Genomic DNA, 22,544 nt, shown 5'->3' with positions numbered 1-22,544 from the left:
TTCTTCATGATGCTCTCTGCGCTTTTAACGGACCTCTGAGACTATCACAGTGCAGGTGCATTTATACGGAGACTTGATTACACACAGGTGGATTGTATTTATCATCATTAGTCATTTAGGTCAACATTGGATCATTCAGAGATCCTCACTGAACTTCTGGAGAGAGTTTGCTGCACTGAAAGTAAAGGGGCTGAATCATTTTGCACGCCCAATTTTTCAGTTTTTGATTTGTTAAAAAAGTTTGAAATATCCAATAAATGTCGTTCCACTTCATGATTGTGTCCCACTTGTTGTTGATTCTTCACAAAAAAATACAGTTTTATATCTTTATGTTTGAAGCCTGAAATGTGGCAAAAGGTCGCAAAGTTCAAGGGGGCCGAATACTTTCGCAAGGCACTGTATATGGTAAACTGTGGCCTCACTTGCCTGATATACTACTGTATGGATGAAATTAATGACATTTTACTTTTGTGTCAAATCGCCAATTGGCAACCCATCCCTTATGTGATCAATTGACACATAAACAAACATGACAATAATTCACTGTGGTAATTCAGTGATAATTCTTCTTCCGGGGTTCTCTGCAGTGTGCATTGCATAAAGAGTGAACAAATTAAAGGTACAAATCTATCCATAATAGTAAAAAAGGTTATCCAAACAATAATTATAATCCCTGTATGTTATTCTCGTTAGAGATACCCAGGTTTACAGGTCTGGGTTGCTACTAAAGACAATGATAAAACGGTTATTTCCAAATATAGTTTAATATCCTGCCATGAAATATGTCTAACTTACAGTAAGTTGCTCTACAATAAGATAAGTTGACTTTCTCTCCTATATTGCCATAGAGCAGTTTGCAACAGTTTCTTAAACAAAGCACTCATACCTTCCAGGTCGTCGATGGACTTTTCGAGTTTGGCCACAGTCCTCTCTGCAAACTCTGCACGAGTCTCAGCCTGGGGGACACAGAGGGAGTGGGAGGGCGTCAGAACAAGACGCCATCTTTGACATGGAGCAAATTGGTTTACTACTGTATGAATTAAGAATCAGATGCCAGCAGTTCCTTACCTCCTTCAGCTTGTCACTAAGAACCTTGATCTCCTCCTCATACTTGTCCTCTTTTTCTGAGTACTGTCAAAATACAAGTCTGTTACAGGCAAGCTCTGAACTCTTGAACATGCCTGAACTCCCAAGACAGATTCAGACATATTAGCATGAAAGTGCACAGAGAATGATGGTCTTGCAGGACTGTGTGTCAACCATGCTTAGTTGTAACACAACTCTTCAGGTGTGATCAAACTGGCCATGTGTTGGTATAAGGAACACATTGTGCTGCGATGCCAAAGAGAAGGACATTGATTTAATCAGCACAGAGCAACTGCTTAAGTGGCTAAGGTGGAATCATGCGGCGTGACTGGCACTAGAGCGGCTGGGTCGGAACGCAGAGACATATCTGTGCTGTTTTAGGACTATTTCGCCGTCATGCGTCATCAACATTATCATAAAGAAATCAACGTCCAGTTTGTCCGGTTGATAACAGGGTCTTTGCTCTGACGTCTGTGAAGGTGAAAGTGCGGCAGGCAGTGATTATACTCTAAACTACTCTGCTTTCACATCAGCCTTGTCGAGTCAACTCCTGATAGATACAAAGGCTCGGGACAGCCCTTAAGTGGGTGAACTAACCCTGAACATGCAGATATCCAGGATAAGTTCAAATCATGTACTTTGAATTGTGAATGGTGAGCTACACCGCACTTCGCACTTATCCAACGTTCACTTATCAGCAGTTGACTGCATTTACTTGTATGATGTAATAGTGTGCACACTGACCTTCTCAGACGAGGCTTCTAGGGACTTGAGGTTGTTGGTCACATTTTTCAACTCCTCCTCCAGGTCACTGCATTTACTACAGGTGGAGAAAGGAAGAAAAGTACTTTGCTTTGACATCGTAATAGCTACACAAGCCTGGAAAAACCTTCAAGTTACTGATGTCCATTTTAGCTTATGGCAGAAAATCCCCATTTTTAACTAGACACTGTTTTTTAAATGTTAATTAAAAAAAAGTGTTATGAAACTCCTTACAAACCTTAGTCTTTGACTCATCTATTTCTAAATAGGAGGAGAAGAGACCCCATCACAGAGGTCCTAACCCCCAATTCCCCTTTGTCATTCCAGCGTAATAGGCGGACTGTGCTGCACTTACAGTTCTGAGACCTCTGCCCTCTCCTCAGCTCTCTCCAGCTCTCCCTCCAAGATCACCAGCTTACGGGCCACCTAAGGTAGACAGAGCCAACTGTATGAGTGAACAGTAAGAGTAAAAATAATATGAAAAGGAAGAGGAGTGAATGGGAGAAGAGTATGAAAACACTACGGATGGGTGAACAGACGGTTGGTGTAGAACTGCAGACAGGACAATCTCTATGGGACTATATGACATCTCACCTCCTCGTATTTGCGGTCGGCCTCCTCAGCGATGTGCTTGGCCTCCTTCAGCTGCATCTCCTGGATCTCCATCTTCTCCTCGTCCTTAGAGGCTCTGTTCTCTATCACCTTCATTCCTCTGATTGGACAGGACACACAGCGATGTCAGCAACACCCAAGACACACTCAATTTCTACTGTCATTTAGATAGCCCATCCAACACGGAGGCACATTGAATCGTTTTACACAATCAAGATGGCTGTCTGGGAAATAGCGCGCTTTCACTACGCTATTGGAGGGGCTTGTCATTTGCTAGCAAAGCACATAGCAACAAACCTTATAACGATAAAGAACCTTCAAAGGAAGCCTGGTGTGCCTGGTACTATCCAACAGGCCTCAAATTAGCAGGAAAATATGGCATTTAAATATGCTGTCAAATGAAAGATTAGAAATCCATCAGGTTCTGTGGCTGGCTGGTACTGACCTCTCGCTCTCATCTGCGGCCTTCTCTGCCTCCTCCAGTTTCTGCAGCGCGGTAGACAGCCTCTCCTGGGCCCGGTCCAACTCCTCCTCCACTAGCTGGATCCTGCGGTTCAGACCCGCCACATCACCCTCCGCCTGGGAGAAGAGAGGGGGAAGAGGGGTCAAAGGTTAGACAGATATCAGGGTCACACTCACATCGTAACGCTGGTTGTACTAAATTGGATGCTCTTCACTCGATAAACAATCCACGTTGTAGAAAGCAAACAGAAAAGCAAACATTTATTTAGTCCATAAGCATATCCACCTCCCAGCGAACTGACTCCAGACCAGTGCAATGGAAGTTCTCCAGCAAACTCAGACTCACTCAGGCCCTACTACTACTTATCCCACAGTTCAGTACAGCACCCGCAGGCCTGCCTCTGGCTGACCATGACCAGACCCATTTTTACATAACCTGCAGTTACTCTCCTCCTAATTACAAGGCGTGTTGACAAAGGGAGCTGCCCTCCACTGCCCTCTATCACTTGGTCCTATCTCCAGCCAGTCAGTCTTTCAGTCAGATAGTTACCATGGGTGTGAGGACTGAACATGAGGCCTGCTTGCTAGAGATGCTGTCTCAGAGGCCAGTAAAACACACGTTAGGGCTAGGGCCTGGAATAAAAGGGCCACAGAGAGGGAGGTTTCCAGTTGGAGAGGGAGCTAACAGAGCACAGAGGAAAAGGGTAATTAGGAGCTATTTGTGCAGAGTGAGTGCCATTCCATTTTCTCATGGGCTGGATATTCCAACTTTACTCTGGGCTGACTGTGGGAGAGAGACATGGCTTCCTACTCTGCTCTGGGCTGACTGTGGGAGAGAGACGTGGCTTCCTGCTCTGCTCTGGGCTGACTGTGGGAGAGAGACGTGGCTTCCTGCTCTGGGCTGACTGTGGGAGAGAGACATGGCTTCCTCCTCTGCTCTGGGCTGACTGTGGGAGAGAGACATGGCTTCCTGCTCTGCTCTGGGCTGACTGTGGGAGAGAGACATGGCTTCCTGCTCTGCTCAGGGCTGACTGTGGGAGAGAGACATGGCTTCCTGCTCTGCTCTGGGCTGACTGTGGGAGAGAGACATGGCTTCCTGCTCTGCTCAGGGCTGACTGTGGGAGAAAGACATTGCTTTCTGCTCTGCTCAGGGCTGACTGTGGGAGAGAAACATGGCTTCCTGCTCTGCTCTGGGCTGACTGTGGGAGAGAGACATGGCTTCCTGCTCTGCTCTGAGCTGACTGTGGGAGAGAGACATGGCTTCCTGCTCTGCTCTGAGCTGACTGTGAGAGAGAGACATGGCTTCCTGCTCTGCTCAGGGCTGACTGTGGGAGAGAGACATGGCTTCCTGCTCTGCTCAGAGCTGACTGTGGGAGAGAGACATGGCTTCCTGCTCTGCTCAGGGCTGACTGTGGGAGAAAGACATAGCTTCCTGCTCTGCTCAGGGCTGACTGTGGGAGCGAGACATGGCTTCCTGCTCTGCTCAGGGCTGACTGTGGGAGAGATACATGACTTCCTGCTCTGCTCTGGGCTAACTGTGGAAGAGAGACATGGCTTCCTGTTCTGCTCTGAGCTGACTGTGGGAGAAAGACATAGCTTCCTGCTCTGCTCAGGGCTGACTGTGGGAGAGAGACATGGCTTCCTGCTCTGCTCAGGGCTGACTGTGGGAGAGAGACATGACTTCCTGCTCTGCTCTGGGCTAACTGTGGAAGAGAGACATGGCTTCCTGTTCTGCTCTGAGCTGACTGTGGGAGAGAGATATGGCTTCCTGCTCTGCTCTGAGCTGACTGTAGGAGAGAGACATGGATTCCTGCTCTGCTCTGAGCTGACTGTGGGAGAGAGACATGGCTTCCTGCTCTGCTCAGGGCTGACTGTGGGAGAGAGACATGGCTTCCTGCTCTGCTCTGGGCTGACTGTGGGAGAGAGACATGGCTTCCTGCTCTGCTCAGGGCTGACTGTGGGAGAGAGACATAGCTTCCTGCTCTGCTCAGGGCTGACTGTGGGAGAGAGACATGGCTTCCTGCTCTGCTCAGGGACTGGTGGTTAGTCAGCACTCTCCATTCTATGCCTCTCTTTTGCTTTCTCTTGATCTCTCCCTCTCTTTCAGGCCTGACTGACACCCCACCCATCCTCCCTCTCCCTCTCTCTCTCTCTCTCTGTCTTTCCCTAGTTACGACAGAAGCCTGTAAAGAGACAGTGGAGGAGGGCAGGAAATGTCTGTTAAATGAAGGTTGATGGAACAACAGCCAGCCAGCTAAAAGCCAATTGAATCCAATGCGACGATGACCGATTTTCCAGAAAGTGAATGCTGTTGCATAAATTGACCACAAAATGAATCATTGTGGATAATATATTCTTCCCTGACTTCTTTATGGGATTTTATGGATATCAGATCAACTGTCAGACAGTTTGAAAGAAAATACAAACCAGACCGGAAAAACTGATTGTTATTTCCTGGGTGAAGTAATGTCTATCTGGAGAATTCCTCCATAAACAAACATTCTATTCATGAGTGCAGGTCAGTTAGGTATGCCGGTCGGTATGCGGCTGTAAAACAGGTCCAGATACAGACAGGCAGGCAGTTAGCAACAGAGCTAGCTTCCAGAACAGTTTAACGGCTGTAGTCAAAATATCAGCAGCATAGAAACATGATTACCAGGGGATTTACCACCTAAAAAAATGCGCAATAGTGTTGAGGTACTAGTTTGTAATGGCGATCTAACGTCAGACTTTCAAGTTTTTACGTTTTTAATGTCACGTGCACAAGTACAGTGAAATGTCTTCGATTAAGATGTAGGGAAATCTCCCTCAGACAGAACTCTGTGTGTTTTAAAACATGCTTATCCATCAATACAGTATGTCCCTTCATGCTGCCGAAGGTAATTCATTCAGCCATGTGGAGGGAACCAGGCATTCTTCTGTGAGATGCATGAGGATGGTAGATACTGGCATTCAACAACTGAAGTCTCTCAGGGTTGGATGGGAGAGGCATTTTGTTGTTGTTAGTTCAGCTACACAGTCACTTATCTATGGCCCAGGCCCATGTCATTATGGATTGTCGCTAATGAATACTCTGTGGAGACTTGAAAAGTACCACAAAGAAAAGTATGCAACACATTTCCAATAAGCTGACATAACAGCTTACAGGTTCACCATATACAGTACATGAGTACATTCCTGTTACACATTAAACGTTTTAGACTAAATGTAATGAAAGGAAGTGGAATAAGTTTCAAGGGGGTAAAAGGTAGAAAAGGAACAGGAAGCCAACCCTCTCCTTCCTCCTTCCCCTCTTTCTTTCTCTGTCAGTTCAGGGTCAGAGGAGAGTTCGCTCTCCCTCTTTCTCTCTTTCCCTAGCCATGCCCCTTCCTTAGTCACCCAGCATTCTCCAGCTGCCTGCACGCCTTATATGGTAAAACATACTCACAAGAATGTTTGTGGAGCAGTGCCAGGAAGATGTTTGAGAGCAATCACACACACACACACAGAACTGCACGCGCGCGCGCACACACACACACACACACAGACACACACACACTTGCTTACATGCACACTTGCGCGCACACAATCACACAAGGACACACACAGAAAACAATGCTTAAATTAAACCATCTGGGATTCAGGAAAAGGAAAGATACCAAGCTACAAGGACGTGCTCTGTTTGTTCTTCCTCATATAAACTAAGCCGATTCAATTATTATAATAATTTTAACCAGGCAAGTCAGTCAAAAACAAATTCGTATTTACAATGACGGCCTAGGAACATTGGGTTAACCGCCATATTCAGGGGGTAGAACAACATATTGGTATCTTGCCAGCTCGGGGATTTGATCTAGCAACTTTCCGGTTACTAGTCCAAAGCTCTAACCACTAGGCTACCTGCCGCCCCCTATTACGAATGACGATAGGAAATGTCTGGTGAGAAACTAAACAGACTACATTAATGACATGTCTAATATTACGTCATGATGACACTTAATATAGCTATCAACAATAATGTGTTCAGAATGAAAAGTCTCTCAGTAGCTATGGCTAGGGCCAGGAGTGTCTCCTGGTCAGGAAAAACGTGCAACCTCAGTTAACGTTACAGTCTATAACTAGGAACGGGAGTTTTTTTTCTGATCTCATGGCCAGATCAGGAACAACTGAAAACCCAAGTTATATTGGTCAGGAAAGACTCCTTGCAGGTCGGTAGCAACAATATATCTGCAGTACCAGTTGAATGTGTTATGTTATATGGAGGCTGTTTGAAACTTGGCAGCTGATGACACAACGACACCCTACTGACACTAATTACACACTGACACAGCATCCTCAATGAGCGCCCGCAGCTCACTAGAATAAGCTTGATGTTGTTAGCCCAGCATCTGGAGTGCTGAATCGCTGAATCACTCCCTTTGTCCCCCGCTCTGCACACAGTGGTATCTCCCTCTCTTTGGCCACGCGACTGGCTTTCTTTATGCTGCCAATATAACTTCAAGATACTTTATATCAACACCAGAGCCTTTTCAATGGCCACAATTATGTCAATTCCGAGCAATAGACGACAGGGATTGGCTATATAATTTCGCACTTTATTTTTGCCAAAGCGACTTATACAGTGCCTAAATACATTTTCGCATTGATGGCCCCAGCGGAAATCGAACCCTAACCCTGGCGTCTCTAGCGTCACGCTCTTACCACCCACTGTGGCTCATGGAACCGGGCGGGCCCGAACCAGCACACCACACATTTTTATTTGTGGAGGCAAAGGACCATACTTTATGAAAAGAGCAGACGATCTGTGCTATTCAACCAGGACCAAGACTACTACTACCATATTCATACTTATGCCAGAGTTTTCAAACTAAACCATCTTTGCTTAAGAGTTCTTTCCATACATACAAGCGATGAGTGGAGTTGGGTATGCCTGGTACCCACCAGAGGCATGCATTTATTCATCTAAATACATGGCTCTGGTACGCGCTTGTCCCTCTTGTCAAAGCGGCTAGTGCCTTGGTCCGTGCTATCCAGAATCCTTTGGACTTCCCGACTCTGACCTATTGAAGATGAAATGTAAAATGGTTCTGGTAAGGGTTAAAGGTCCCGATCAGTCATTCTGATTCCGTGTAAAATACCCTTTTGGGTGATTAAAATATCACCTAGAATATTTTTTGGGGGGGGATAAAAATTCTCAAATTTTGAGAAAAATGTATTTTTCTCATGGCTAACGACCAGGAAGTTTTTTTAAAAGAGGCTGATTTGGGGGCCTTATAATCATGAGCTCGCCTTGACTGACAGCTATTTGAAACGCCTATGTCAAGAAACTTGGATGCAGTGAACAGTGTTGCACTAGAATCATCTCAAGCAAATTTGGTGAAACACAAAGGAACTGAAACAACATTGAAATTTGGCGTATTTCTTGTGATGCGGTTCACAGCAGCACTGATGGATGTGTTGGCATGACAACTGCATCAGAGTTTTGAACAACCCTCCTCCCTTTTGTTCCATGGTGGCTGAAGACCTAGCTAGCCATTAAGTAGCTAACATCAGACACATGAAATGGGAAACATATAAGTATCTTTGCCATAGATGAATAGTGTAAACTTCTAATTATATTTCCTGACAGCCTACAGTCAAATTTTGGCAGCAGTTGAATAGCTATCTAGCTATATTAACCACACCCCTCTGCAAAACACACCTTCTCCAATGTTGGTGACAAGGCTGTAATTATTTAAATTAGGTAAGAGAATATCATGTTACTATTGGTGTATTAAAATAAGAGTAACCCCCATCCCCGTAATAATCCTGAATCCAAGTGTTTGACATGGGGGAAGGGACCAGTATCCTTCTGATCAAACCTTACCATTGTAGAAGCACCAGTACTTTGTTATACTTTGGTCATCATACTTTGAACTGGTTTCATCCAAATATCATCCAATTTCATGAAGAAGAAAAAAATGATTTTGACTATACATGACCGTTAAGGTTAGGGTTAGGGCACACACACAGAGGACAACAGCCAATGGTGACCATAGCAATGGGGTAAACAAACATTTTCGAAGTGTGAAAAGTGAATTGCTATAGCACCATAAACATGCATAAAAAAGTATTTACAGGCAACCAAAATTATTACCCAAAATGTTTTAGAAACAAATGTTTTTTTATTGTGACGGACTCTGTAAACATGTGATGTGACAGTTGTGACTGACTCTGTAAACCTAGTTATAATGCTATCCAGCTAGCTAGAGCTAGAATAGAAAGCTAGCTGATCAGTAGCTGCATGTACGTGCTGACGTATAACCACGCAGGCTAGGTTGTGTTGCTGAACAAACGTCTCGAACGCGGTGGAATGCGAATGCGCCTCCACCAATAACAATGTGTTGTGGATGGGGTCAGCCCCACAGCCGACCCCACCCCGCTCTATGTGCCGCAGCGAGGGGTACTTGAACTGAGCCACAAAGGACCAAGGAGGTGAGACATGCCATTCATTAGGAAATACATTCCTGTTGTTGCACTCATCCTGTTGAGTCATAGGCATTGAGAGGGAAGGAGGGCTACAGCACAAGGAAGTGAGACATCAGGAATGTAATAATTGCTTAATTTGAGGATGGTGGGGTAATGAAGAGCATAAGGCTTGGGTTTCTATGGAAGTGTTCCAGGCAGGCGCTATGTTATATGCTGATCCAGTCCTGGTGAGATCCCATCTGTTAGCAGAGACTTGACATGCAAAGACAGCCTCATATAAGCAGGCATGTCAGGAGGAGAATGAGATATGTAAAGAGAGGCTATTAAACATCAGGCACATGCTTCTAGTGCAGCTCCTCACGCCTTTTCAATGCAAATAGGATGCTGAATCAATAGAGTGGACAACTCCATCCTATTTCAGCCACATTCAGACCCTGCCCCATTCTTCATCCAGACTTAAGCCAGTTTTATAGTGGAGACTGCTCACTGCTCACTGCTCACTGGTTCATATATGAGTCTTAGAACATGGGTAAAACCAAAGGCCTGAGCTTCAGTAGGGTCCACAGTAGTGTGGGTATGCATGCAAATAAGGATGCAAGAGCTCAATTGGGTCTTAAATCTTTGAGCCTTGCTGACAGCAGAGACCAGAGAGTTAAGTGCCATCAGGTCAAGTAAACATTCCGCTAGTAAAACTAATTACTGGTCTATATATCATGGTGACCCCCCTCCCACAACTCTAAAGCAGTGGACAAGCTTAGGCCTGTCACTACGCATGGCAGCCAGTGGGACCCCTGGTCAACACTGTAAGTAAGTATAAGACAATATCCACTCCAGCGATGTAGTGGTAAAATATAAACTCCAGTGGGTGATCGAGATAAGACGAACAACCACCGATATAAACCAAAACATATTACATTTTTAGAACTGTATTGTTTGATTGAATTTTCATGCATGTCTATAGGGGAAGCCTAATGTCATTTTCAGTGGTAAAAATTCCACATAATGCACATAAGATAATCCCTCCCAAAATAGTCCATTTGGACACTAGAAAAGTAAAGAAAAATAGGATGTGGAGATGTTTATATTGAAATGTGGTGTTTAAAAAAAATCATGTTCATGTTATTAGTATCTCATGTGAGCAGCACTGCAATTCTGTATTGTAAACTGCTTAAGTGCACCAGTGTAAAAGGCCCTTAGTTTGCCTCTAAAATGTACTCTATACCCATTTGAAGAGACACAAGTTTGATAAGGTTACAGACTCTCTCAGTGGACTCCATGTACATTTCAGGGGACCCCATATAGAATATTTGTGTTCTGAGTATTGATCAACGCTGGGAACACAATAAGAAGTAGGCAAACGATAATTAACTAAAATAAAAAGATGAGTAAACGCTATTTCACAACAACAACAACAACAAAAAGTGCGTAAACGGCGTAAAAGTTTACGTGCGTTTACCCGCCACTGCATCCCTGATCCACTCCCTCAAATACTGTACTTCGAAAGGCTCATGGGAGTGCCCCGTGGAACTTCAATTAATGCCAAAATGCATGACTGTTGAAGTTAAATTAGGAAAGTCGTGATATTCCCATAGAGAAAGTCCAAAGAGAAAAAAAAGAATCCAGTGGAACAAGGAAGTAATTCTTTCCATAGCATGCAATTCATCCTGGTGCTATTAGGGGCAGGAAACCACTAGCCAATTACCAGACAGGCCAGTCAACAGATCTAGGCCTATTTGGCATTCACTGTAGGCTGCTGTATGTTTACGTGGCTGTCAAAAGCATACGGATCTAAGCAAACAAATGTAATTTAAAGCTTGGTGAGAAGGACAGACAACAAGACTCGTATAAGAAGGGATTAGTTGGGGGTATTTCAAAGACAAAAAAAGTATCGGTGAGAAATACTTTCAGCAACAGTGGCCATCTTCAAATAGCAACTGGGTTGTCTTGACCCTTCACATCATCAGGATGTGTCTGTATCATAGAGCCCAAGCCTGGGAGAAATGTCCAGCATCTGCTTATCTTCCTGCTGATCTGGGCTGAAGCACAGGAAGTGTCGGAGTGGAGCTGGCAGACAGGCAGTATCCTGGGCATGTTCCTCAGGGGCAGGGAGTAGAGAAGCTGCGTCTCTAACCACTGATATTGGGTCAGATACTGTTTCATCCCTCTAATGGTTAAGACTAGGACTGGGGGTAGGGTAATCTGATCCTAGATCTGTGGTTTGGCGCAAAAAGGTCTCTATCGAGCCAGAGGTATTCCCTCCAGGAAGAGGCTTGGCTCGGCTGGGAATGGAGTTAGCAGAGCCTGGGCTATATCTACTCACTGGCCACACACTGGTTGAATCAAAGTTGTTTCCACATTATTTCAAATAAATTACGTTTAACCAACGTGGAATAGATGTGAATTGGTGTTTGTGCCCAGTGGGTGGCAACCATCCTTCTCATCGACATGAATGGAAAATAGATCTTACCTCAAATAATCTCTAAACTAAACTGTGAGAACTGTTGACCTGAATGTCCAGAAGAATGTAAACGGTGCACACCCTGCTCCTCACACTTTCCTTAATTTAATCTTTCAATGGTGATTCAACAAAAGCTGAGGGTGTTGTGTGAAGTAAAGTAACGCCTTGAAAGACAAGAATACCACTTCACACCAAATTAACGTCAAGGAATTTGTTTGATGCCAAAAGAGTCTCCCTGCTTTAACTATTCAAAAGACGATTCATTACCTCAAAGACACACCAATGTTCCCTCTTTTGTGCACCATGTTGCAATGAAAGGGTTTGTTGTGCCAAGAAATCATCCTGCTCTGCGCCAATTACTCACACATGGGCCCATACTCCCACAAGGTTGCTACACAAGTGCTCAGTCAACCACTTCAAGTCTTTTCATCCTTGAACACAGACAAATAGCTTGAGTTTAAGAGGTACATGTTCATATGCTTTGAAGCTGAGAAGACTGAAATGATGTTAAGACAGTCTGTGTCTGAGTAAAGTGTGAATGAATGGCAGATCTCAATCGCAACCAGTTTGGGAGCTTGGGGTTAATTCAAGGGATGCAATATGTAACTTTTTGAGCGACCTGACCAAATTCACATAGAACTATGAGCTATAGATCTGTCATTCTCATTGAAAGCAAGTCTAGGAAGCGGTGCGCTCTTTCTTGGATTCCCATTCTTATGTTTCGTTTGTGCGTGTATTACTTTTGGTTTTGTACACCAGCTTCAAACAGCTGAAAATACAATATTTTTTGGTTATTGAAAATATATGTCACAGCGTTTAGATGGTACAATGATAATAAGTCAGTATTCTGTCATCAGTGAGCTTTGAGGTTCTCTCTTCTTTGTTTATCACCATATATCAGTGAAAGCTGCCTCCCCACAAGGCCTATAGCTGACAACAACTCCCAAGATGCCAGTGGTCTGGGACATTGACATCCTGGGCTTCTCATGGAGGACAATTCCATCCATTTCACATCTCTCTTTCTTTGCTCCATGCAATAGATTCCTCTGAAATGAAGGGGAAACACTTCCTTTAGCCAGATCCTCTCATTACCTCACCTCTGCTGCCTTTCCAGGAAAGACCTGAGCTTTCTCTCTCTAATTCTCTCATCCGGGCCTCCTACAAGTATGCAAATGGTAGCCTACATACGCTCTCTACATACATAATCAAGTATTTTACCATACACAACATGTCAAGACTGCCTCCCATACTACTGAGCAGTAACTCCACAACTCTCTCTCCCTTTCTCGCTCTCATTCTTTCACCAATCTCTCTCTCTCCCTCCCTCATTCACTCTCAGTCAAAATCTAATATCGCATAATGCAACAAGCCATTTAATACTTATATTGGAAATATCATCATATTATGTTTGATGATTCAGATCCCCTAGGCACATTTAAAAAGGAACCGTGTGTGAAATACTTTTTAAACCATCCAGCTAAGTTTGAACTGGCCCTCCAGAAGTACCCTGGTTTACCTATAGGCTACTAACACTTAGTAGCATTGCACTTATACAAACCAAAATTAGGCCTTATTAAGATGTAATACTAATGAAGTAGCCTACTTACAGCTTTACTCCCTTTATAACGAAAAGTACACGTAACGATGTCCAAAACGAGAAGAAGATCATATATTCATGCTATGAAATATGTCAAAAGAGGATTTTCTAAGACAAAGATGGATGATTCCTACTTTTATAACACCTCTGAGAATGATTATCCTGTTTTTTTGGGGGGGGGGAGACCAACGCCATGCATTGTATGTCTTCATCACTACCGGCAGATCAATTAATTAACGTGGCTTTACCACACTATCACTGAACGTAACACTGTTCTGTCGTAGTGAACATGGCAGACTTGGTCAGGGGGGGGAAGGACAGGTAAAAGACGTTTCCAATGGGAATAGACAGAGAGAGGGAAAAGGGAAGTATTCTATTGTCTCACTTTCTCCCGAAGTTCTCGTTCCCCATCCAGTTCTCGCTGTAAAACCTGGGTCCGGTCTTCTGCGTCGTCGGCTTGCTGTTGCAAACACTGGATCTTTCTCTTCACAGCTTCCAAAGAATTCAAACCTGCCATTGTCGTACTATTTGGTTAAAAATAAAACTTTTGGTATAGAAAAATAAAATATTGTGGTAAAAGCTGCTTTAGTCTATTCGAAACAGGATATAGGCTACAAATAGTATTCAAAGTCTTTGGAATGGACCCGAAAGAGCCGAATAGAAATCTCAAGTGGAAAAATGTAAGCTGTATAAACCAAAGCAGTAGGCTATCCAGGTGTTTCCCGAAATGTTTCTTTAGTTCAGCTTCAGCCTAAGAATGGCTTCACAAAAGTATTAAAATATCTAATTTGGAATGTAATATGGATGAACGCATTAGCGAAGCGCAGCGTTCCAGTTTTGAAAGCCAGATAAAATGGCAGGAGTGATGAGGAAAGTTAATGTGCACTCCTCCAACCCAGAGAAGTGTGATTCAGATGAGGTCACGGTTCCAGGGTAGGCAGGGCGTGCCGGTCCTGGTTGCGTGATGCTTGAGGGGGGTGTAGGCGAAGGGAACTTTCAATGAAAATTCAATGAACAGCTTAAATGATGAGACATCATCAACACAGTGCATAGCCTATAAAGCCGTATGTAAGTCAACAGTTGTTCAACGAATGTTCTTCAAATTCAGGGTTTCAGTTCAGTAACAAAAGAACAAGGAGTAACGTTACAGGGGAAATCCAGTACAGCAAACATAAGGCTAAATGTAACACTTTTACCTGCCTAAAAAATAGCTCCCCTCTCTGACAGGGAAAATATCCTTGACCTTAAAGAGATTAAACTGAACACTTAATTCTTATGATGCTATATAGTATATGTTACAGTGTACCAAAAAAAATCCAGGTTTTATCAACAGTTGTCCAGATCAAAGTCCAAAGTGTTAGATTTTTAGCCTATACTCAAATCCAATTGAATTGGTCACATATACATGGTTAGCAGATGTTAATGTGAGTGTAGCAAAATGCTTGTGCTTCTAGTTCCGAGAGTGCAGTAATATCCAACAAGTCATCTAACATTCCACAACAACTACCTAATACACACAAATCTAAAGGGATGGAATAAGAATATGTACATATAAATATATGGATGAGCGATGACCGAGCGGCATAGGCAAGATGCAATAGATGGTATAAAATACAGTATATATGTATGAGATGAGTAATGTAAGATATGTAAACATTATTCAAGTGGAATTATTTAAAGCGACCAGTGATCCATTTATTAAAGTGGCCAATTAATCGAGTCTGTATGTAGGCAGCAGCCTCTCTGTGCTAGAGAGACTGACTGTGTTTAACAGTCTGATGGCCTTGAGATAAAAGCTGTTTTTTAGTCTCTCGATCCCAGCTTTGATGCACCTGTACTGACCTCGCCTTCTGGATGGTAGCGGGGTGAACAGGCAGTGGCTCGGGTGGTTGTTGTCCTTGATAATCTTTTGACCTTCTTGTGACATCGGGTGCTGTAGGTGTCCTGGAGGGCAGGTAGTTCGCCCCCGGAGATGCGTTGTGCAGACTGCACCACCCTCTGGAGAGCCTTGCGGTTGAGGAGGAAGCAGTTGCTGTACCAGGCGGTGATACAGCCCGACAGGATGCTTTCAATTGTGCATCTGTAAAGGTTTGTGAGGGTATTAGGTGACAAGCCACATTTCTTCAGCCTCCCGAGGTTGAAGAGGCGCTGTTGCGCCTTCTTCACCACACTATCTGTGTGGGTGGACCATTTCAGTTTGTCAGTGATGTGTACGCCGAGGAACTTAAAAGTTTCCACCTTCTCCACTACTGTCCCCTCTGCTGTTTCCTGAAGTCCACGATCATCTCCTTTGTTTTGTTGACGTTGCATGAGAGGTTGTTTTCCTGACAACACGCTACTGTATGTTGTGGTGTGTTAGTGCAGTTCTGGAGATGCCTGTTTGTATTGGCTACTGTAACTTTATTGTTAAATGTCTCATATGTGTGTGGGTGCCAATACACAAAGCAATACTTATGATTCAGTTGTCTGTATATACTCCAACCAGCAGATAGAATAAGCAGGTTTTGATTCATGGTGTCTTGAGTGAGTGTCTGTTGTGGAAATGTGGTCGATACAGCTCCAGCTCTGTAAATGCCAGTGTGATTTGCCCACCAGAAAAGCTTGGAGCATTGATTTCATTAGACACAGGACTGTGTGGGCCTTTCTGTTTGCTTTAGCTGCATTCCTGACATTCTGGGACTGCTACTCAGCTATTGGAGCCTGCTCTCCCCTGCTGCTCCACAGCCCTTATCAGTAACAGGCCTGCAATGAACTACCACCAGCCCCCTATTCACTACAGCCCACTCCCTCATAATGTAGCATGCCCCAAAGACACAGACCTACACTTTTAGAAAAAGTGTTCCAACAGGGTTCTTCGGCTGTCCCATATGAGAACCCTTTTTGGTTCCACGTAGAACCATTTTGGGATCCAGTTAGAACCTTTTTCGGTTCCATATAGAAATCTCTGTGGAAAGGGTTCTACATGGAACCCAAAATGGTTCTACCTGGAACCCAAAAGGGTTCTTTAAAGGGTTATCCTATGGAGACAGCCGAGGAACCCCTTTTAGGCTCTAGATAGCACCTATTTTTCTAAGAGTGTAGGACATACCACACACTTCAGGTTGGAGTTCCCCCTGGGCACTGATCTAGGATCAGCTTCCCCCTCCCCAAAATCCTGATGTTAATCATTATGTTGGTTAGCTTATATTGTTTATTGTATAAATATTTATGGTAATTCGTTCTGTCTGTCTGCTTGCAGATCCCAGGCACCAGGCCTGCTGTGTTTGGTGTGAGGGATAATATCTGAGGACGAAAGCAGGATAACATAATTTAGCCACTGGCAAAACAGACAGTGTCGTCCTCTCTGACAGCTGCTTGTGTCAAAATCTTCTGATGAAAATCTGTACATTTTGTATATTTGAATGGCTATAGATTAAAATAAGATTGTGGCTAAGTATGACAAATACACCCTTAATTCTATATGAAACTTTGAAATGAAGCCTAAGCCTGTAAGTACAGCTGGACAGTGCAGTACAGTCAGAGAAGGTGTAGGGATACCCCCTTTACAGCAGCTGACCAGCCATGCAATAATCACTATGCAGCGATTATCAGCATTACTGTCTGTTAACCAGTGCTACTGTGTTTAGGTGGAACAGATGGACTGAGTGTGAGTGTGTATGGGGTGTTAGTGAGCTCATCTTTCAGGACTGGGTGCACAGGAATGTGAACACACTCTCTGATCTCCTCCCCAGCAGATAGGCCTGATCAAAGCACACTCACAGCTGGCACTGGCACTGGGGCAACTGGCCAGCTATAGAACTAGAATATGTAGAATGGATATTCCCATTCAAAATAATGATCTGTGCTGGTACAACAGTGGCCATATTTGGTTGTGGTGTTAAGGCCTCTTAAGGGTCTCACAAGTTGCACAGGAATGTGGATCTCCCTTCCGCCTACCGATCGCTCACCATGCTGTTGACATTGGTCTCCACTCGATTCACAAGTACTCTCGGTAGGCAAACGCTATTGGTGTATTCGAGCCCTTAGTGACAGTGAAGGGACTGGGTGAAGGCTCAGTCCCAACAGGTGGGAGCCATTCCACTAATGTTCAATACTGTAACAATTATCTAACTAAATAATAAAGCCTTGGTAATAGGGACTGTTCATAACAGAGAACCTGTGTTATAGATGGACTATTACATTACATTACCGTTCCCCAAATAAGCAATATTAGCCCATTATTCTTAGCCGTTATTCTTAGTTTCTACATTTTCTAAACAAACCTAAACATATGACAGGAACTGGGGGGCCTGTGGCTTGGTTAATGAGGGTATTGACTCAGGTGTGCCCCAAACATACTTAACCCATGCCTCCAACCTCCTCCTAGTCCCCTCCCTCCAATCACTACCCAGTGGGCGTGTTATAGGGGCTCTACCCAGAGGCTTTGGTGCCTACTCACGTCTGCGGCGGTCTTCTCAGACTGTTCCAGTTTCTCCTGGGCATCTTTGAGGGCCTCAGAGTATTTGTCCAACTCATCTTCAGTCCCCTTCAAATTCTTCTGCAGGCTCAGCAGCTCGTCTTCCAGCTAGAGTAGGACAGGTGTTTGTTAGTTAAAAGTACACACAGTTAACTCACCCCCACCCATCTTTCTCTCTCTCTCCCTCCCTCTCCCTCTCCCTCTCTCTCTCTCTCTCTCTCTCTCTCTCTCTCTCTCACACACACACACACACACACACACACCCGTTAGCTCTCTCTCACACACACAGGCACAAAAACACACACATTTTATTTTGGTGTCTTTCTTCTTTCAGTATTATAATAACATATTTTACTCCTCTTAAATTACAGCCCTATCAAAGTTAAACAAGAAAGTCTCTTGAAGAATTGTTCAAATTCCTCCTGGCTTTTATGGTTTGAGGTCAACTCAAGGTTTTTAGTATCAAGTTTCCTTTACGTCTTATCGTTCTTGTGTATGCTCTTTTATGAATGAATAAAATCCATTTAAGTGGTTGAATTGGAAAGATTTTTCACTTTCTATGAGATAATATTTTGGTATGTGCAGGAGTGTGTATGCTTTGCGCAGCATTGTGTTTCAGCTACACATCTAGCTACATCAAATTCCCCAGAGCCGCAAATAAAAGGGTGTGTGTTTTCATTTACCAGGGCTCCCGAGTGGGAGCACTGCATCTCACTGCTAGAGGCCCTGCATCTCACTGCTAGAGGCACTGCATCTCACTGCTAGAGGTGTCACTACAGACACCCTGGTTTGAATCCAGGCAGTATCACAACCGGCTGTGATTGGGAGTCCTATAGGGTGGTGCACTATTGGCCCAGCGTAGGCCGTCATTGTGAATAACAATTTGTTCTTAACTGACTTGCCAAGTTAAATAAAGGTTCAATTTAATAAATGACTTCGTTAGATGTTTGTGTTCAGTGAACTTTACAGGACCAATCCATCTTGTTATTCAGGGACCTATTTAGCAGACACCCGCATGGGTGCCATTATTACACCCCTCTATCATGGGATGGTAAAATGTTACCGAGGAAAATGAATGCCTTTAAAATTACATCAATTCTGCTGATGGATTGATCATCTACTCAAAGTAACAGTGATGAGATAATAAGTCTATAAAGGGTATGATGACTTCCTTCGGGGTGTTGAGTTTATTTTTAGTCAGTAATAACAAGAGCGTTGGCATGCACAGCCTCCTGATAATCCCACTGGATTCCACACAGCCTATCTCTCCTCTGTCTAAAAATACAGCTGAGACACCTGTCAGGCATTTGGATGGACGACCATACAGATGCCCTTGGTCTACCAGTGGACCCCAGCCAGAGCCCCATCACAAAGCTCTATTCTCAGTGTGAATAGGCTCTGGCACCTGGGTCTCCGTGGCTGTAGAGGTTGGGATTGTTGGACCAAATATCTTGATTTTGGGGCGAGCCTTGCTGAAAACAGACCGTCAATCATATCCCAGACATATCCCAGTAACGCTGCATTCAGCCTCTATTTGTCCTTTTTTCAGTTGGCATCACTTTAGTCCAAGCGTGGGGGGGGGATGTAGTACTCCGATCACCATGAATCTAATCAAATTGTATTCGTTGCATGCGTCGTAAACAACAGGTGTAGACTAACAGTGAAATGCTTACTTACGGCCCTTCCCAACAACGCTGAATATAATACAAATAATAATAGAAATACAAATCTTTATATGATGTGCTGAATTCTGTTAGATGCAAACTAAAGCTAAACTGATGGGTTATATAGGCAGCAGCTGATGTACAGTTGAATTCGGAAGTTTACATACACCTTAGCCAAATACATTCAATCTTAGTAAAAATTCTCTGTCTTAGGTCAGTTAGGATCACCACTTTATTTTAAGAATGTGAAACGTCAAAATAATAGTAGAGAGAATGATTTACTTCAACTTTTATTTCTTTCATCACATTCCCAGTCGGTCAGAAGTTGACATACACTCAATTAGTATTTGGTAGCATTGCCTTAAAATTGTTTAACCCTCGGTCAAACGTTTCGGGTAGCCTTCCACAAGCTTCCAAACAATAAGTTGGGTGAATTTTGGCCCATTCCTGCTGACAGAGCTGGTGTAACTGATTGATGTTTCTAAGCTTCCTTGCTCACACACGCTTTTTCAGTTCTGCCCATACATTTTCTATGGGATTGAGTTCAGGGCTTTGTGATGGCCACTCCAATGCCTTGACCTTGTTGTCCTTAAGCCATTTTGCCACAACTTTGGACGTGTGCTTGGGGTCATTGTCCATTTGGAAGACCCATTTGTGACGAAGCTTTAACTTCCTGACTGATGTCTTGAGATGTTGCTTCAATATATCCACATAATTTTCCATCCTCATGATGCCATCTATTTTGTGAAGTGCACCAGTCCCTCCTGCAGCAAAGCACCCCCACAACATGATGCTGACACCCCGTGCTTCACGTTTGGGATGGTGTTCTTTGGCTTGCAAGCGTCCCCCTTTTTCCTCGACACATAACGATGGTCACTATGGCCAAACAGTTATATTTTTGTTTCATCAGACCAGAGGACATTTCTCCAAAAAGTACAATCTTTGTCCCCATGTGCAATCGCAAACTGTAGTCTGGATTTTTTATGGCGTTTTTTTTGGAGCAGTGGCTTCTTCCTTGCTGAGCTGCCTTTCAGGTTATGTCAATATAGGACTCGTTTTACTGTGGATATAGATACTTTTGATCCTGTTTCCTCCAGCATCATCACAAGGTCCTTTGCTGCTCTTCTGGGATTGATTTGCACTTTTTGCACCAAAGTACGTTCATCTCTAGGAGACAGAACGCGTCTCCTTCCTGAGCGGTATGACGGCTGCATGATCCAATGGTGTTTATACTTGCGTACTATTGTTTTTACAGATGAACATGGTACCTTCAGGCGTTTGGAAATTGCTCCCAAGGATGAACCAGACTTGTGGAGGTCTACAATTTTTTTCTGAGGTCTTGGCTGATTTCTTCTGATTTTCCAACGATGTCAAGCAAAGAGACACTGCGTTTGAAGGTAGGCCTTGAAATACATCAAGAGGTATACCTCCAATTGACTCAAATGATGTCAATTAGACTATCAGAAGCTTCTAAAGCCATGACATAATTTTCTGGACTTTTCCAAGCTGTTTAAAGGCACAGTCAACTTAGTGTATGTATACTTCTGACCCACTGGAATTGTGATACAGTGAAATTTAAGTGAAATAATCTGTCTGTAAACAATTGTTGGAAAAGTCACTTGTGTCACGCACAAAGTAGATGTCCTAACCGACTTGCCAAAACTATAGTTTGTTAACAAGTAATTTGTGGAGTGGTTGAAAAACAAGTTTTAATGACTCCAACCTAAGTGTATGTAAACTTCTGACTTCAACTGTATCTCTGTTTTATTCCTCTTGTCAAGTCCAAGTGGTAATGTGTGTGGTCCATTGAAGGAGATGTCATCCTGTCCTCTTTCCCTCCCAAGGCTGCTGTGGGCTGTTGGAAAGGAAACTTGCCTCAGAGGTCAGCGTCCTCAGGTTTCATAGCGTCCATGAGTCGTTTGTTGATTCATGCCGACGTTCACACTTTCAAACCAGGCTTTGCTCTGTCAGCTCAAACCATTGTAGGCATACTGTACACTCTCACTCCATGAAGCATCATCTTCAATATGCTTTCATTTTGCTTAATAAAATGTGATTATTTCATATATTTTCATCAACTTTGATTGACTTGGTCTTACATCTTCTTTTAAAATTCGCTAACAATAAATTGCTAACAATGTCAATCTTTGATTTAGGTCCATACTTTAATCAAACATAATGCCTGGGATTAATTAAATAAACTGTGTGATGTGTTTACGCCTCATTTCCTCAGAAATATGTCTGGTATGGAATAAATGCTGAGGTTGACTTACAGAGTCTGGGCAGTATGAGACATAACATCAGAGCCTGTACATGGCTTGAGTTTGAGCATCATCATCATCCAACTCCGTACAACATAAAAGGGTTTTTCGGCTGTCCCCGTAGGAGAACCCTTTGCAGAACCCCTTTGGTTCCAGGTAGAACCCTTTCGGCTTCCGTGTAAAACCCTTTTTACATGGAACCCAAAAGTGTTCTACCTGGAACTAAAAATGGGGTCTCATATGAGGACTGGCACAGAACCTTTCGGAACCCTTTTTTTTCTAAGAGTGTGCAATTTTACTGTGTCTAGTGTATGGTCCATAGATCCATCGGCATGTATCCTTCTCTCCATCATTCTGAACTCACCTGTTTGCACTTGTCCTCCGCTGCCTTCTTATCGGTCTCGGCCTGCTCTGCGCGGTCGATGGCGTTCTCCTTGTCCAGCTTCAGCATCTGCATCTTCTTCTTGATGGCCTCCATGGTGCTTGGTTAGATTGTGCTCACTGAGATGAGAAATGCAGCTGAGAAAGTTGAGATGTCACCCCTGTAGTTTGAGACAGTGTCTGTCCTGTTCAGTACTGGAGCAAACTCCACTGGAACCTGCGTCCACAAGAGTCAGAGGGATAGAGAGACAAACAGAGGTAGAAACGAGAGAGAGCGAGGGAGAGCAAGGGAGTGAGAGAGAGCGAGGGAGCACGCGCAGCACAGAGGGATGCAGACTCAAGCCTAGGGCTGCCGTCA

The 22,544-nt window shown here is 43.8% G+C and overlaps 1 protein-coding gene across 4 annotated transcripts in view; it reads right to left on the bottom strand.

Moving 5' to 3' along the window:
* Positions 1-22,544, bottom strand: part of LOC110524211 (tropomyosin alpha-4 chain) — a 26,785-nt gene extending 4,241 nt beyond the window's left edge. Inside the window, exons 1-8 of one of the 4 annotated variants that reach the window (XM_036977996.1) lie at positions 22,170-22,544; positions 17,863-17,988; positions 2,906-3,039; positions 2,443-2,560; positions 2,204-2,274; positions 1,831-1,906; positions 1,069-1,131; positions 887-956 (exon numbers count right to left, since the gene is read on the bottom strand). In XM_036977996.1, the coding sequence (XP_036833891.1) occupies positions 887-956; positions 1,069-1,131; positions 1,831-1,906; positions 2,204-2,274; positions 2,443-2,560; positions 2,906-3,039; positions 17,863-17,988; positions 22,170-22,283 (772 nt within the window). In that variant the 5' untranslated portion in view covers positions 22,284-22,544. Of the gene's footprint in view, positions 1-886; positions 957-1,068; positions 1,132-1,830; positions 1,907-2,203; positions 2,275-2,442; positions 2,561-2,905; positions 3,040-13,809; positions 14,347-17,862; positions 17,989-22,169 lie in introns of those variants that run through there. The other 3 variants (XM_036977995.1, XM_036977998.1, XM_036977997.1) reach the window with 3 other exon arrangements.

Source organism: Oncorhynchus mykiss, chromosome 5 (genome assembly GCF_013265735.2).
Source record: "Oncorhynchus mykiss isolate Arlee chromosome 5, USDA_OmykA_1.1, whole genome shotgun sequence".
Classification (NCBI taxonomy): domain Eukaryota; kingdom Metazoa; phylum Chordata; class Actinopteri; order Salmoniformes; family Salmonidae; genus Oncorhynchus; species Oncorhynchus mykiss.
The sequence above is the reverse complement of the archived record's forward strand: the minus strand, read 5'-3'. Positions and strand labels throughout refer to the sequence as shown.